At 40.1% G+C, this 18514-nt stretch overlaps 1 protein-coding gene across 1 annotated transcript in view; it reads right to left on the bottom strand.

Annotated features, from left to right (window-relative positions):
* The window catches only part of rims2b (regulating synaptic membrane exocytosis 2b), a 171960-nt gene that overhangs the window by 121194 nt on the left and 32252 nt on the right, over positions 1-18514 (bottom strand). The window contains exon 6 of the mRNA XM_079878271.1: positions 6603-6778. Coding sequence (XP_079734397.1) covers positions 6603-6778 — 176 coding nt within the window. The remainder of the gene's footprint in view (positions 1-6602; positions 6779-18514) is intronic.

Raw genomic sequence — 18514 nt, 5'->3', positions numbered from 1 at the left:
TGCGGAGAAATGCAGTAAAATGCAGGCTATAAGCACAAAGCCATTCGTATTTGTCAGGACAATCTGTTGTTTATGGATTACAACTTGTAAGTATGTCTTATTATTTGTAGTTGTGTTTTCCATTAACAGTTCCAATTATAAGCTTTATGTAGTTGCTATGATAGATGTAAACGAAGAGCAAAGCTTTGCCTCCGCTAGCCTGCTAACTAACATTACAGTATTGATATAGTGTTTACTTTAGCTTTTGTAAGTTCTTGCTTTTGTAAGACTGTTCACCGCCCCTTAGGAAAATTATCGATGATTTTGTGATTGATTACTGCTTGTATCACCATAGTTTTCTGACAAATATGATTAAATGGTGATTAACATCGTATGATTCATATCTATTAGAAAATTGCACACAAAAAAAATATACCACTCTGAAACGTCCTGTGAAATCCATGCTTGCAAAATCTGTGCTTGAAATCAGTTCAGCACAATCCTCTTGTTCGTTAACATTGTCAGGGTCTGAATCAGGCTCATAATGGTGAAATTGACGCCATTGTTAATATTTATATCTGAGTAGAGCTCGCGGTTATGAAGAGGCACGATATTTCCCGAACACACACCAAAGCGTGTCAATCACAACACACTGGGCCAGCTAACCAATCACAGCACATTTCGTATTTTGGAAGGAGGGCCTTCATCGAAAACGAAGCATTCAACCAGACTGGGGAGAGAGGAGCTGTAATAATGTAAAAATTGTGAATAATGCACTTTTTGAAGAATAGAGCATGAAAACATATTGTTGTACACCCCAAAAACAAAATCAACACTGCGTAAAAGGGCATAATAGGACCGGTTTAATCAAAATATCTTACCCTCCCTACGCAAAGACATCTCTTCGTGTTTCGCGGCATGAGGGCGGGACAACTTGTCACCCACATGAGATCACAAGATCCATCCAACCAGCTACAAGAATCTGAATAATATTTTTTTTTGTTTAAAATAGAAATCATGTTTCTTCCATGATTCTGAATAGACATCTAAACAAAATAACATGTAATTTACAGTTCTGACAAGATTTTTTAATTGATTTGAATTTAGAAAAATCAGTGTGAATGACTGATACAATGGCTCACTTAAGGCCTCATTATACTTCTGCGTCGGACCTACGCCGGAGCCTATACGCCGTAGGCAACGTGTTGGTTTTAATTTATACTTCTGCGTCGTTGTCCGCGTTGACGCGCACCTAGGGAGCATGTGAAACCCCGAGGGAGGGGTTCTGGCAGACCAATCACAGCGCTTTGCGTCCGCGTAGAATTGACGCGTTGTTACATTTTTGGAGAGGTGCACGTCAGGGTACGCCGTAGGGTACGCGCGCTAAACACAGCCTACGACGTAGCTACGGCGGCAGTTCGACGCAGAAGTATAAATAGGCCTTTAGACGTCAGTGTTTGCGCAGAGGTTGCGTAGGCTTGCGCAGAGATAACTGATAATCGTTTGCACCTTGGAACCTATTTACGGGAGTGCGTTCTCGAGCCACCAGGCACTGTTTTGTGCGGATGGGCGGACCGAGTGCTTTTCTGTTAGAACAATGTCTTGCTAGCAGCCCCTATAAACTCTAAATAAACTCTTCTGATTATTCTTTTCACTCCTCTATCAGAAATCTTGCGAGGAGCACTGGTCGAGGCAAATTTATGGTGAAATTATTGTCTTTCCACTTCCGTATTATGGCCCCAACAGTGCTCACTGGAACATTCAGAAGCTTAGAATGGTGCCTATAACCAATGCCATCATTATGTTTTGCAACAATTAGGTTGCGAAGGTCTTGAGACAGCTCTTTGCTTTTACCCATCATGAGATGTGTCTTGTGTGACACCTTGGCAATGAGACCTTTTGTTTGTTTCTTTGTATGTATGGCTTACTTGGGTTGTTACCAACATCTGGTGAAAATTTCATGTCAATAGCACCTTTGGAAATATATTTACTGAGAAAAATGATGACGTGTTCAATACTCATTTCCCCCGCTGTACAGTACGTCACAATGGGGAAGAAAAGTCTAATTGCAACTTTCGTTGCATGCAGACAAGGGACTCAAGCATCACAGTACTCTAGAACTTGAAAAAAATAGCAGTTTAGTACTCTAGAAAGTGAAAAAGATTATGAAAGAAAACAGTCATTGGCATTTTAAAGGCCCGTTCAAGCCAAAAACGATATTAGAGTCCACACTAATGCAAAATAAAGTTCTGTTTATTATAAGCATGCGCTGTAGTTTTGTCATGCTTGCCTTGAGCTCTTTAAAGCAGGATGGATTCTGATTAGCTGTCAATGTTTTTTATCATTCATCAGCGGGAAAAAATCATTCTGAAAGTGTTTCCAATTATATAGTTTCTCTGTGACGTTATTGTTTATTGATGTGGTGATAGACTTCCCTATTCTCATAGAATTAGCATGTTTATTAAACCTGTGTAGTTATTATTCTTGGTGTGAGCAAGCCTTTATTGTTAACATTTTTTTTTCTGGTTGGTTGAAGTTGGACAGCAATGGGAGGGATGTTCAATGAAACAGCGGAACAAATCTATCTGACACATATGTACAAACAATTAGGCTGTAAAATAGTTCATTCAGAACTTGCTCCAACTCCGCCCTGAGTCTCACTCCAACTACTCAAGTATAGGCTGAATAATTTGTTGAAAATTTTGAGCAGTCAAAATGATTACAATCATTACCATTATCCATCTGAGCTCAATGTGTGCAAGTCCATCTGATGGTGATGTGGCCTGTGTAGTCAGTGCACTTTCCTCATTAGGTCCTGGACCACTTACAGACCCTTAATGATCTGCTGGAAAGAGTCTGACGGGATCGCTAGTCCACTTTTCGAGTCAGACCAGAGATAATGGTATTGCTGCGTGCGTGTAGCTTAGTAGTGAAATATCTGTTCTAGTCATGAAGGCTGTAAGCACTGTTACTATGCAAGTGTAAGGCGGGTGCCAGCAAGTCTGGGCTACCCCTCGAGAAAACAAAAGGCTCTCATGAGAATTAACATTTGAACTCTCTCTTGCATATGTAAAAGCAACATCCGAGACGCAGCACACAGTGCAGCTCACACCTCACTTTTACAGTCTCATCATCTCCCCCAGCTCCCCCTCTTCTCCTCCTCACTTAAAGCTCACTAAAAACCTATGCAATGTTAACAAGAAGTGTGTACAAAAAGTAAATATACATGTTTGGTATCATTTAAAGTGTATCAGTGCGCCTGGTACAATGATCTCATTCTCCCAGCCACAATGAAAAGCTAAAAGAAGTTATAAAATATAAGAAATGTGGTGTGCCCCTTAAAGGTGTGCCCTCCCCCAGATCCTCCATTCAAACTACCTCCTGTATGTAAATAAGTATTCTTCTACAGGTATTAAGAACCCATTCAATTACGAATTCTGATCCCACAGTTGTGAACCCCTCAACAGGGGGACCAAAATCTAATTATAAGCACCACCATTTGGTAAGCATTTTGAGTTATCTGGGTTTATAAGGAAAATTGGCAAAAGGTTCGAGGAGTCTGAAGGTAGACTTCCCACACGATCACTGTGTGTAGTTTTCGCTGGCAGGTAAATATTTCTATAATTCCTCGATTTCCGAATTGTTGTTATTATATTTGATTGACCGATGATTTTATTCTATGAATTGGATTTTGAATTATTGTTCTATTAACTGGTCAATAAATTGTAAACATTTGATTTTATCTGAAATAGTTTTTCCAAGTAGATTCGTATGTTACCGCAAGTTTTGCGTTAGATTAGTGACGACTAATATTTGGCACCAATTCAAGTATACTTGGTTTGCAAAGACAAGAAGTGAATTTCCGTTTAGAACAGCAAATGCTGCTTGACCAATCTAAATTTGGGTGTGTCTTACCTCTGTTTTAATTTAATGTTACTTTAGATAAGTGTACGTGGGAAACCACGGCATGGCCAATCCAAAGCTATTATTAGAGAAGTGATGTTGGTCAGCTTATATCTGTAATAGTGGCCATGCCTCTACTAAAGTAAACGTTAAGTTAAATTCAAGTGTATGCAATTCCATGAGGGCTATACCAAAGTATCTTTGATTGTGTAAACATGAATATGACCGATCTCAGGTATATAGCAATTACCTCTGTTTGGTGACCAAAACTGATGAGCTTGTGAACGTTAGACCTGCGTTAAAAAGAAGACATGAGGACCTCTGAGCGACTACTCTGGGGTGCATTTCCCAAAAGCATCGTTAGCCAACTATGGTCGCAAGTTCCGTCGTTATCAGCATAGTTCAATGAGTCGGTGTTTCCCGAAAACACAGTTCTAACGAACATTCGCGAACAGCATCGCAAACTTGAGTGGTTGGAACGACAGCTCTTGGCCTGTGGTTAGAAGCATAGTTTCTTGTTTGCATGACATGTGGACTCAATAAATCCTTATCTCGAGCCAAATAAGAAAGCTGACATTCAATACAATCAATGATTTAAAGCATCGTTTTTGAAGAGTACATGCTCTACTACGTAACGTGCTCTACTACGTAAGAATGAGCCTATGATTGAATCTGGAAGCAAAATAACTGAGAAAACGTATAAATAGTCCTCAGATGCCATGTCCGTAATTTATAGCAAAACATCTAGTATTAAAGGAGAACTCCGGTCAATTTTAACATTGAGCTAATGTTTTTGTACATTTGGAGTGCTGTCAATACAGAGAACAACGACAAAAATCGGTGTTGCCTACACCGTGTTATCCTCTTTTTAAAATTTGCACCCTGTTGACTTCAATGGGGCAAGTTTTAAACCTGCTTTTAGCCTCTTAACATCCTTGATGTGTCATTACAAGTGCACAGGTCATGTGAGTGATTCCTTCGGAGTGAACGCGGGTCAATCTGACTGCTGTAGATGTGAAAGATATGAATAAAAATGATGTTTATTCAGCCAGCGCACATACCTGTATTTACATCCTGTTTTCGGTCGAAGTCCATAGTAATCGATTGTCGAGTTCACGCGCATGATCATAGGTACTAAACCAATGCGCGTGAACTCGACAATCAATCGTGACTAGCTAGTTGATATTGCTTCAACGATGCATCATACTATGGTAGTGAAGCAGCGAGTTACATCGTTGGGCGGCAGTGGCTCAGTGGTTCATGTAGGTTGTCTACAAATTGGATGGTTGGTGGTTCAATCCCCGGTTCCACCTGACCAAGTGTCGAGGTGTCCATGAGCCAGACACCTAACCCCAGCTGCTCCCGACGAGGATGGCGCCTTGCATGGCTGACACCGCCGTCGGTGTACGAATGAGTGAGTGAATGTGTGAATGTGTGTAAAGCACTTTGGCTGTGAAAGCGCTATATAAATGCAGTCCATTTACCATTGTTGCACGGGAAACGCACCCCTGAACGGGTAAAATATACTTAGAGTTAAAAAGAATAATCCAACATTCGCTCACTTTTAATGATGCTCACATATCATTAAAACCTTTTTCATTTATGAGTCAGATGAAATAATGAGGTAATACATAATGAGAAAATGTATTTCATTTAATCTTGTTGTGTTGCGTAAAAGGAAAGACAGTAACGCGCAGAAACCTTCACCCGTATTATTGGAGACAGCCATTGGACCTTCAAACGGGCTTACATAAGCAACCCACTATTAACCCCAAGTATAGTCCAGAAATCATACCCTTGTATCATACCCAAAGCTTAAAATTATATTTTTGAAAAACTGTATAATTGCCAATATGAACATTAATGCAATAAAACAGCTACTTAAGTGTACACTTTTTAATGCACTTGAGTATACTTTTAAAAACTTTGTAATCATGTCAAATCTGCTTAAGTATATTCATTTAAAGTGTTTTATTTCTGTAATACGCACTCTTTTTTAAAGACATACTTAAGTGTACTTCTTTTTCACAAGGTTAATATAATAATAATAATACTGATAAGCAAACACATATCAATCACAACACCCTAGTACAGTAACGGAGAGCTTAGCAAAGTCAGGCTCCACTCACAATCACTTCTTAAAATGTAACAGTGTAGTTACTGCAAAATTCATGACCATTAGTTTTACCTCTAGTTACCTCAGAGGCAACTGTCACTCTACACTGAATGTTGCTTTGAAGTATTAAACAGATATAATTGTCAAAGAAGAAAATTAGAGCTAAATGTTAACTGCAAAGCATGTATTGTGCCTTCAACATAGCACAACCCTTATCACATTTGTATGTTTGAATTTTACAGATGCTCCTAAAGATTTGCAGTTTCCTGTTTATTAATGCTGCTGTGTGATTCTTAATTACCGCACATAAAATGTCCATACATTACAGGTATCAAATGCATGTCCTGAGAAAATAGCGAAGAAATCCTGAAACTGAAAAAAAAAAATCATATCCTGGTTTGCTAATTTCTCTACAAGACAATTACAAAAAACGGTTTTCTGTCCTATGAATTATCAATAATAAAAACACTTCACTTAAGTAATTTCCACTCCAAAAAACCTTTAACAAAGCTTCCTCATTGAGACAAAACCTTCTGACAGCATCAGTCCCGTACATTTTACATTATCCGAGGCCAAGCAATGTGCAGTAATATTAACCTCTCACCTGTCTGAGGGGACCCCTGAACCGTTTCTGAGAGGGTCCTGGTTTGCTCCTGCTGGGCCTCTCCTTACTTTGGCTTGGGACCCTGATCTGGACCCCTCAGGACCGCTGTAGAACCACGCTCCCGACTTGGTGAGGATTTCTTGTTGTTTTCGGCACAGGTTGCATACCCACATTACCTACATGGAAGATGACAAATTAAGATTAAGGGAAAAAAAACTCAGTAAGAACATAATAACAAACAAACCAAGATGTCCAGCTTTTATTGAGTTATTGTGTTCTTCTAACTATTCCTTTTTTATCATACAGATCAGTAGCGGCTACTGACCGTAAATTTAGGTAGGGCAGATTCTGGGTCTCAGTGCTAGTTTATGATAAACATTTTGTGAGCTTTATATTCTAATCGCTGAACACATGTAGAACACTTTTGGCAGAGTTTGCGTTATTCAGCCCGAGGGTGGCGCACTAATGTTGACAGGCTTTAAAGGGGTGGTTGATTATGATTTCACTTTTTTAACTTTAGTTAGTGTGTAATGTTGCTGTTTGAGCATAAACAACATCTGCAAAGTTACGATGCTCGAAGTTCAAAGCAAAGGGAGATATTGTCTTTTACAGAAATAGCTTTTTAAGGACTACAATAAATGGCTGGTAGAGACTACACTGAACTTCTTCAGGGGTTAGTGACATCACTAACCCTAAAATTGACATAAACCCCGCCCCCGGGAACAAGATTTATAGATTATCATGACAGAATATGCTAATAAATGACTAGAAGATACTTAACTACACATAAGCTACATAAATTAATCAACTAACCATTCAGAAATGTGCTGTTGCATTTTACATGTTGTCACTTCTTCTTGAGTCTCTCCATCTTTGTCCGACTCCGGTTTGAACATAATAAAAGGCTAAACGTTTTTGAAATTTTCAGTGCATGTCTGCGTGAGGTAATTGGAGCTGCTAACACACACAGCTCTTTAAGCTCCACCCTCTGTGCCAGAAGCAGCAGCTCATTTGAATTTAAAGGGACACACAAAAACGGCAGGTTTTTGCTCACCCTCAAAAAGTGACAATTTTAACATGCTATAAAAATATCTGAGGGTATTCTGAGCTAAAACTTCACATACACACTCTGGGAACATCAGATACTTATTTAACATCTTGTGAAAAGGGCATTATAGGACCCCTTTAAGTACACACGAATGCTATCTTAGAATTGCCCTAATGTAGTATTTATTGCTTCAGAATGTTGTTTTAGAATATTACTAGTTGTGGATGAATTCCAGTGAGGAAAATAATGTAATGTCTATTTTCAGAACAAACACAACAGAATTACATAAAGGCTATTCACATGAGCATGTTTATAATAAATGATTTATACTTGCATTAATTTGACGCTCCTCCACATAGGAAGAACAGACATGCCAACTAGTTCCTGACCTGATGCAGACTAATATATACATAGCTAAAGCGGACTGATATTGTCTTGGTCCGGAGTGAGGTTTATGTAATGTAACATGAAAATAAATTTGCCCCAATTGCTTTCAATTAGAGCACCCTGCAGTTCCATTTTTCACCACAGATTTACAGTGGGGAAAATTGTGGGGCACTATGGAGCTGGGGAGGGCTCAGGCACTCACTGCCCTGCTTAAGGCCCCGATATAGTCATGATGAAGTTCTTTTTCGTTCTTCGTTTAGGGGTAAAGTCACGTCACGTTTATTTTTATAGCACTTTTTACAATAGATTGCTTAAAATCAAGCAGCTTTACCGTATTAAACATAAAAACAGAGTCAGTGTCTCGTTTCATCAGAAGTACAACTTCATTTTCTACTATAAAGCAGCTCTCCAGTATGTTTATGTTTTAACTCGAGGGTCACATCTGACCTCCACAGATTGAACAGGAGAAATGAAGCCGAAAAGATTTCCACATGAAAGAAGGCAGAGCCACCGTGCACACCTACCTATTATGTAATTGCCAGGTACCAATGGTGTTACAAAGGTGTTTACCAGCCGAAGCAAACTTTTACGGAAAGTTCGCTTTGGCAAGCTGTTTCGAACTTCCAAAACAAATTCTAAAAGAAGTTAGTTTTGGCCTGATTTTGTTCGAAATGATGTCACATCAGTTCGTTCTTCGATTTCGTTTGAAGATTATCGGGGCCTTTAGTATAATGATACATGCCTGCCGAAGCCATATGTTAAATTTTAATATATCCTCCTGCTCCCTTTACGACATAAAATAGTCTAGAAAATCCGAAAGATATTTGTTGCAGAATGCTGAACACAAGTACAATTTATTATTAATTCAGTTTATAAAGTGGTCTTTGTTTTGGATGAATATGTTGGTTCCCTTACAGACTTCACTAGGCTGCTACAGATTCTACTACAAACATAAGTGTCTGTCAGAGGACCTTGGCTACACTTGTAAACCCCTACCATCTGTCAATCAATATGTATATAGTCATGGAAGTGGTAAGTAGATGATCACAGTATCTTCTACTACTAATAAAACATTCATCCATCTATTCAAAGCTTGTCCTAGTGTTGTGGGTAAGCAGGAGCCAATTAATAGCCTATAGAATAAATAACATAGAATAAAATGTATTTACTACAGTAAGGGTACCCGTGTGAAAAAGAAGTGAGCTTAATTGTACAGAATGTTCACTTGTAGTATATGTCAAACCTTAAAAGTATATTTTAAAAAAAAAACTGTACTTGCAGATAATAAAATAATAATGAAAAATAAAAGGCCACTAAGAGAGTACACTTTCATGACTATGATCCTTAATGACTATAATTCTTTGTAATAATGTCAAATTAGAAGTTTTGCTTTAAAGTACATTTCAAATCATTGTTTTTTTTTTAAATAATATTTTGATTTTAATATTTGAATATAATCACATTCACTTTCACTTACGTATATATACTATATTAAAGTTTATTTCCGTAATATGTACTCTTTTTTTTTAATAGTACGCTACAGTGTACTTCTTTTTCACAGAACTTGAAGGGTATTTGTTGCACACTGTGCAAACTAAACCACTAAATAAATTAATCAATACATAAGAAACTGAAAATGCCGAAAACATAAAACTACAGTTATGCTAATAAAGAATCTTTATTTTTAAGAGTGTATGGTAAATGTTTGCAAGATTGTGATTGTAAGATTGATAGACTCATAGACTCATAACACATCAACTGCACACTCATACACACTGAAGTCAGACAGTGAGATATAGTGAGAGAGAGTAAATCTACCATTAGAGCTGCTGCTAGAGGAGAGTGGTCACCTGTCTTTGCTGAGTCATCAGTGAGAGAGACAGTCAAAGAAAGGGAGAGAGTGTGAGAGAGACAGTCCAAAAGGGAGAAAATGAGTTTGGTGTGAATGGAATGGGCCCAGAAAATAGAACAAGAGGGCCATTAGTGACAGCCAAGTAATAAGGAAATATTGCCTGAACTGCTTTCAAATGGACTGTGGACATTAAAGTGCTCAATGCAAATGTTGCTACATGAGAAATGCATTACCGCAGAGGCTACACAAATTTCTGCATTTAGAGTAACAAAGAAACCAGTGGCTGACACAAGACTTGCACTTGCACAAGACTTGCAGCTGACACAAAACGTTGCATTGCGGACAACGTTTTACTTTTTTTTTATTAATTACTATTGATTTAAAGTTGATTATAAGTATAGAATTTTTTTTATTAAAGCTTATTATAACCAGATGTATACAAATTAGTAGTTTACAAGTACAGAAACTATACGTCATTCAAAATACGGTCAAGGATCATGATGCAAGAAAATGCACTGTTTTGCACATGATCATTATTATTTTTTAATAAAGATGAAAAAACGCAGACTGATCATTGACAAAAAAGTTGAGTGTGATAATAAAGTGAATTTGTTTGCAGTACCTGTTGCACTCAATTTCTCAGTGGGGAAAACAGTTAATTAACCTTTTTTGACCAATAGAAGGGCATGCTGTGTAACAGTAGGCTTAATGGGGTAAGTTGTCACAATGGGAACCTGCATTTAAACAGGCTGTTCAGCTTAAAACCGTAAAACAGGTATAGAAAAGATGTAACCTATAAAAATATTAAATGATTTGTATTGGCCAACATTTACTGTAGTTTAATTAATACATTGCAAAGAACACAGTTTAGGCTCTCAGTTAAATCTACCATCTGAATGTAGGCTATTTGCTTGTTTACTATGTTCACTTGTTTACTCAACAGCGCAAGCATAGGCTACATGATTTTGACATGGAATGGAATTCATGTTCGATCAGAAAAAAAGTAATTTGAGACAGTTTCGAACTGCTAAGAAATATATGTAACATAATATAGGCTACAAATAAATATAACTGGACTTTTGTTTTAAAAACCAGAGTGAGCCCTTGTGACAACTAGTATGGTAGAAAGAGTCGAAAACATTTAACATCATACTTAATGCATAAATTAAGTTTCCTACCCATTTCGTCGTTGTGAGTATCCGTCGAGACACGATGAACAGCGATAGAGAAGATTGTTACAGCGTGCAATGGACTCTTGACGTCTTGAGCGTCTGCTGCCTCCGTCAGAACGAGAAATGATCGGCTCGGTTCATCTGGATTCTGAGAACGGCATGAGAAGCCGCTATTGAGCTGCTGTCAGTTCTGCGCATGTCTGACAGCGGAACCGATCGCCGTTTAAGAGGCTGAATGAGGCATGAGCGATGAAGCTAAGAAACTCACTGCTCTTCGCTTTAGTCTACATTATTTACGGATCCTGCCGCTATCAAGCCACTAAGCCGGAATTCAGTTCATTACAAATGCATGCCGTCTCAAACCGCCCGAAAAAACACAGGTAATAACAGACACGAAGCTGCAGCCAAACACTGTAAACACTAAAGCGGAATACACTCAAACAATGTGAGTGAATGAGCGTCCTCTGGGTAATTAATAACTCTCAAAAGCTGTAATGAACTTACGTGACCTCACAATGTGTGAATGAGATCTAAGTGGACTGAACTCCGATTTGCAATAAAAAATATAGTTGTTTTCACTGAATAATTTTAGTTCAAATGAACGCAAATTAATACATTGTAGCATGAGGACGAGAAGTCAGACACCTTTAAACTTGCTTCATTCTCTCTCAGCACTTCACAATGCAACAGAATCAGCTCTTATGTATTGTGTTTTTATTCACTAGGAGAGAATTGTCACTAGGAAGTTAAATTGAAGTTAAAAGTTTACAAAAAGGAAGTCTGATCAACAAAATGTTGACTTCAAGCAAAACAAGTTAAAACAAAACAGCATCAACAGTGATCAGATCCAAACCCTCTATTGATTCTAAATAACGTTATACATTTCCATCTGTCACGTCAAACATGTTTATTAGAACAATGAGAAACAGTACCTTTTATTTTTTATCTTAAAACCATGTTTTGTATCTAGAATAAGTGGAAACAGATAATGTAAAACTAATTACATGTTAGGGATATTGGGAAAACACATCTGTAAAGAATTTAGTTAAATGGGTTCAACACTTTATAGTCTATTTTTAAGCACACTGCATTGTACTTAGTAAAAATACATAGTAGGCTACATGTCTGTTCATATATAGCAATTTGAATGTCCATGAAATATTTTTTTGTGTTGGTACTTAGAAAATAACTAGTTCCTCAATATGTTTTAGATGTTATTGTGAACAATTATTTTGCATATGTTTAATTTTTAATATATATGTTATAATGACACAACTGGATCTTCAGTGAAAATGCCAGACTACTCTCTGATGACATACAGGGCTTCTCCAATCATTTAGTCTGCTTAAACTTCAGCCCTGCAAACTCACATTCATCTGCCTCCACACTTTGCAACAGCCACGTCTCAACATCCAATCAAACTGAACCAAGTCTCCACCCTACATTTTTTCTTTTTCTATGATTTGTTACACTCAGTATGTCACAATATGAAAGGACTTAAAAGGATAGTTCACCCAAAAATTAAAATTCTGCCATTAATTACTCACACTCATGTCGTTCCAAACGACTTTCGTTCATCTTTGAAACACAAACGAAGATATTTTTTAAAGAAATCTGAGCGCTTTTTGTCCCTCCATTGACAGCTACACAACTGAAGCTTTTACGCTTCAAAAAGGCCATAAAGAGATCGTAAAACCAATCTATATGAATTGAGTGGTTTAGTCCAAAATTTTCTGAAGAGACTTGATCGCTTTATATGATGAACAGATTGAATTTAGGCTTTTATTCACACAAGCATTCATCAACTCACACATCAGTTGTGGTAAACGTTAACGGAAGCATGATCGCTCTCGTGTTACGCAGCACATTTGAGCTTCCGCAATGAGGTTTGTTCTCGCGGGTCAAGCATGTTCGTTTGAACTGTTTATATCCGTTTATCAATGTTTATATGTGAATAAAAGCCTAAATTCAAGCTGTTCATCATATAAAGTGATCATGGAAATTTGGACTAAACAACTCGATTCATATGGATTAGTTTTACGATCTCTTTATGTGTAAAAGTTTGTTGCGTAGCTGTCAATGGAGGATCAGAAATCTCTCAGATTTCATTAAAAAGATCTTCATTTGTGTTCCGAAGATAAATGAAGGTCTTATGGGTTTGCAACGACATGAGGATGAGTAATTAATGACAGAATTTTCCTTTTTGGGTGAACTAACCCTTTAAAGCCTGCATATACTGTTTAATTTTGTCTTAATGTATTATAAAGGTATCCATCATAATAATGCATAAACATTTTAATGCATTAGATGCGTCTAGCCATAAATATGATATGATATTATATATTAGCTATTTGTAGTTCCCTATCAGTCGGTCACTCTCTATGTACGTCGAATAGGAATCTCACTAGAGAGGCCAATCTACTTCGAGTGAAACTAAACGAGCCAATGCACATTGGCGTGCAATCATTTGCATCAGCTGTTCAGCCACGCAGCATGGGTATATAATGAGCAGAAGGTGCGATCGCACTTCAGCTTTTTGCTTCAGAGCCTAGCTTTTCGATGCTGTTCTCTTCACTGAGTGTTTACAAATTGAACGAGCGAGCTCTCCAGGAGGATCTCTCACATCTGGTGCGGGCGATACAGCGCGGCAGCGGGGTTGACTTTTTTCTCTCGCTCTCTTTCTGTCTTTTTGTGTTTGTGTCTGTAAAACTGAGCAAAACAAAAAGGCTGTTCTTACAGCTGGTACGGTGCGCCAAGAGCGCTGAAAAGCCATTTTTACGGCTGGAAAGATCGCTGTGAGAGAGAGACGGCGCATGACAGGCTGCACACTTCCCTGTCTATGTTCATAGCAACCGTTCCCCTGCGTGCTTCTGCACCAAGGAGAGCAGTCCCCTGAAAGAGCTTACACGGGTGGAGCACGTCTTTTTAAAGATGTCACTCTACCTGTGTGTTTCTGGATACGGTCGTTACCTGGGATCGCGGGATGATCACAAACGCTGCATCGCGTGTCTGGGCATTGAACATGCTGAGGCAGCGTTCGTGGATGAGTCATGTACCTATTGTGGGAAGATGACCATCTCGGAGCTTCGGTCAAGACTCTCGTTCCTGCAAAGGGGCGGAGTCCCCGCGCCTCTGCCGCTATCTAACCCTCCTCAGAGGGTTACTTCAGGCAGGGGTGCGGGTGACCTGAGGATTACAGTGAGCGCGCTTCCTTCGGGGAACCAACACCCTAGGAACCCTCATCCCTCTCACGCTACGCAGCCAGTAGAGCCGCCGATGGAACGTGCTGGACCATCCACTAGGTGTGTACCAGTCGTTTCCTTCGGCGCTCCACATGATGAACAGATGTCGGTTCCTGCATCGGAAGGTGGGTCAGACTTCTCTGCGGATGACGATTCCCGAGTCGGACCCAGAGATGAAGGCCATGCTTTCCCGGGCCGCCAACAGGATCGGGCTCGTGTGGAGCCCTCGAGGTTGGACAATTAGTATCTCGGGGTGGTGTGTGCTGGTTCTCAGCAACCCACCCCAGTGCCTTTCTTCCCGGAGGTGCATGAGGAGCTCACGGGGGCGTGGACGGCACCTTTTACTGCCAGAAACCGTCCCGGTGACTCCTCCTCCCTCACCACCCTTGATGGCGGGGCGGCTAAGGGTTACACACGTATCCCAACAGTGGAGCTGTTGTACTGAGACCCCAGCTTGGCTATGTGCCCAAGGTTCCTACCACTCCCTTCAGGGACCAGGTAGTAGGTGGTAGGAGGAGGCAGACCCAGCCTTGGCTTTGCTCTATACCGTTCACGCTCTGTGTCTGTATGTGGACAGAACTCAGTCTCAGGACCTCAGACCAGCTCTTTGTCTGTTACAGAGGCCAGCAGAAGGGAAAGGCTGTCTCCAAGCAGAGGATGGCCCACTGGATAGTGGATGCCATCGCCTTGGCTTACCAAGCACAAGGCATGCCCTGCCCGCTCAGGTTACATGCTCACTCCACGAGAGGCGTTGCATCCTCCTGGGCGCTGGCACGTGGCTCCTCGCTAACAGATATCTGTAGAGCTGCGGGCTGGGCGACACCTAACACATTCGCTAGATATTATATTATAGCCTACGTGTAGAGCCGGTCTCCTCCCATGTTGTTAACCTAAACGGGTAGAAGCAAGAGGCCCGGCTCTGTCGGCTTGCTGCACCCTGCTGTGCACCCTTATTGCTTCAGAGTAAAAAACCTGTTGAGTCCTCCAACACCCTCAGCCCGGACATGGCGGAGCGTCCGGCGCCAGGCCTTTATCCGTTGAATCCTTGAGAACCGGGTCTAGGCTGGGTCCCATTTGTGTGACCCTACGGGGATCCCATATGTGTATTTCTTCCACACCTGCTCCTAAACGGAAACCTGTGTCTTTCCATTGGGCTAAGTCACCCAGTATTTTTATATGCAGTACAACCTCATATGTATATCACCATATAACTCCTCTTGGGAAGAATGTTGGTTCCGCAGTGTTCTCCTTCCTAACAAGAAAGGGCACGCTTTCCCAGTGTTATCCAATATTCTCACTGTATGGGTTATCACGGAACAACAGTGACAGATACACTCTGTGTAAGCCCTCTCCTATCGTCCTTCCAGGCAAGAAGGAGCAAGAGGCTCGCACAGGCCGCTGGATGGGGTCAGCAGCTGTGGCGCTTTGGTAGGGATTCCTATTCGTTGGTCACGACGTGCGTAGAGAGTAGGGATGTTAGCCGATGACCGTTTGACCGATGGTTGACCGTATCAACGTAAACCGATCAAAGTTGTCGGTAGTCGGTTAAAAAAAAAAAAGTGATCTCTAAATTAGGCTATTATAGACAGTGGACTAAACGCTACTACAGTTCTCATTCCAAGATCTTTTTGTGTGAAGTGAACAAATCCATCACACTCAATTTTTCATAACTCGCCTGTTTGTACTTAATAAACCAATAAAAACATTTGGCGCGAGGTCACAGCGTTTGGGTTCGCGTGCTCACAAGGTTTGCGAAAAGTAAAGGCTACAACACTCGAGGTTAAAGCGGCGTCTCTTCGGAGCTGTCATTTTCTTAAATGAGCTGCGGCAATGTTTAAAATGAGCTTCTAACGCTAGTTACCCAAACCATTTCGAAACTAAGGAGCCATTTGTCCTCCGATTACATACAAGCTCCCCGGCGCCACGTTTGCGGGACTCATGTTTCGCGCTGTAGGGGATTTAAAAAAAAGTGACGTGAGTGTGAGTGTGTGTGTGAGCAGGAGGTAGAGCGGCAGAGAGATGCGACGCGACAGAGTTGCGAAATTGCAGGCGCGGCTCGAAATGGCTGTTATTTCAAATAGCGTAGCATATTTTAAACTAATCGGTTAACGAGGCTCGGTGGTCGGTCAAGAAAATTTTTAGTTTTAGCCATCCCTAGTAGAGAGTGACCAACTGATAGGGAACGTCTCGGTTACGTATGGTAACCCTCATTCCCTAAAGGAGGGAACGGAGACATACGTCCCGTCGCCACATCTGCTGTGACCCGCCGGGGCAGCCAGCTCATCGGCTCGGCTCCTCAGCAAAAAACTGAAGTGCAATCGCACCTTCTGCTCATTATATACCCGCTCTGCGTGGCTGAACAGCTGATGCAAATGATTGCATGCCAATGTGCATTGGCTCGTTTAGTTTCACTCGAAGTAGATTGGCCTCTCTAGAGATGCGCGGTTGGCGGTTATAGCCGCGGACTCCGCGGATAAACCGCGGATCGGGCGGATGACGTGACGAAATATAATATTTTAATTAAATTCGGGCGGGTGGCGGGCGGTTGAACCAATCAAATGAAAAATATATGTATACACCAATCAGCGGATGGCGGCCGGGTGCGGTTTTGAAAATTGGTCAAAAACGTTGGTGCAGATGGATGGCGGACGGATGATGAGTTTTGTGATGCGGTTGCGGATGAAATAATAGCCCATCCGCGCATCTCTACAAGGTACGTCTCCATTCCTCCTTCAGGGAACGAGGGTTACCATACTGCCCTACAAAGGCTAAGAGCAGTATCAGCAAAAACGCCAAACTGAGAAAAACAGCTTTTTGTGTTTTTCTTAAACCAAATATAAGCATCCAATTAAATTTAACAACAAAGGGTACAATTAGATAGATCAGAGGGAGGTGAATATTAAACATTTAGTTTTTTGACAGTCAGGCAAAATTTGGTAGTTTTATAGGCTATACTGCACTTTGCCTTTGCATTACTGTGTATACTTACATGGCCATACAATAACAAATAGCAGTAAGTGTAGCAAGTCATCATAATCACTTGCTTATATCATAAATCATAAATCATAAATCAAATAATTTTTTATTACCGTGAGTCTGGAGAGGAGGGGGTAGGGGAGACGACTCTCTCCAGTATTTTGAATTTGTACTGCAGTAACTATTTTAAACACTAGCTGTCAGTATTACAGATTAATTTTGACCTTTAAGGTAATTTCTCTAAGGTATTCCCCAAGGTATGGTTGCTATCCCAATGCTGTAAAAAAAGCTAATGCTAGCTAGAAAGAGCTAAACAGACAAAATTGACAACAAAAAAAAGGTTAAAAGGTTTAAAACTTAATTTTTGGTGACTTGTTTAAGGCAAGTTTCACCAGCATTTTTCCACGTAAAAGTGAAGCCATTTTGACAGTTCCTTTCTTCTCTGAGAGAGGTTTTATAACATACTGTATGCTATAAAACCTGACTCATGCCACTTAGCTAGCTGCAACAATGTTCATACTGACACAAAGGCAAACTGCAGTATCATAGTGAAACCAAGGCAGTACGGGCAGATACTGCATTCTGCCTTGGTTTCACCCTACTTTTCAATACAATACTGCAACTAAAAATGTCAATTTATATAAGAAATTTATTAGGTAGCCATATGAAATTTTAACAGATTGTAGAGCAGATCCTGCACTTTTTATTTGTGCAAAAAAAATTTTTTGGAAAAATTGAAGATACTGCTCTTAGCCTTTGTAGGGCAGCATACATAACCATACATAACCGAGACATTACCTTTAGAGTTCAATGCATTACAACACATGACATAACACACAAAATTGGATGTTAATCCTTTAAAAGTAGAATTAAATATGTATTATATGATATATTATAATTCAGTTATTTAGAATTATTAGTTGCAATTTTTGTAATTACAAAAGGTATTGCAACCCACAACAAATGATTTAAGGCGTTATATGGTTAATGTTATAATAATGTCTTTTTTTTTTTTTCAATAATCAGTTTTTATTTTCTTGTCCTTCCATGTACAACGTTGTGGGTGTGAATGTTTAAGGGCGTGGAGCAAGAGCTCCATGACATCACTGTCCCACCACTGAAAAAGAATCTGGTCATCTAGCACTGCGGGGGCAACTCAATCCATGGCCTCACTAACATGTGGAGCCATTGACACTGACATCAGACACAGCAGCGCCGGTGTCCATGACACCCTA

Source organism: Squalius cephalus (genome assembly GCF_949319135.1).
Source record: "Squalius cephalus genome assembly, chromosome: 8".
Lineage (NCBI taxonomy): Eukaryota > Metazoa > Chordata > Actinopteri > Cypriniformes > Leuciscidae > Squalius > Squalius cephalus.
This window is presented reverse-complemented; position numbering and strand designations above follow the sequence as displayed.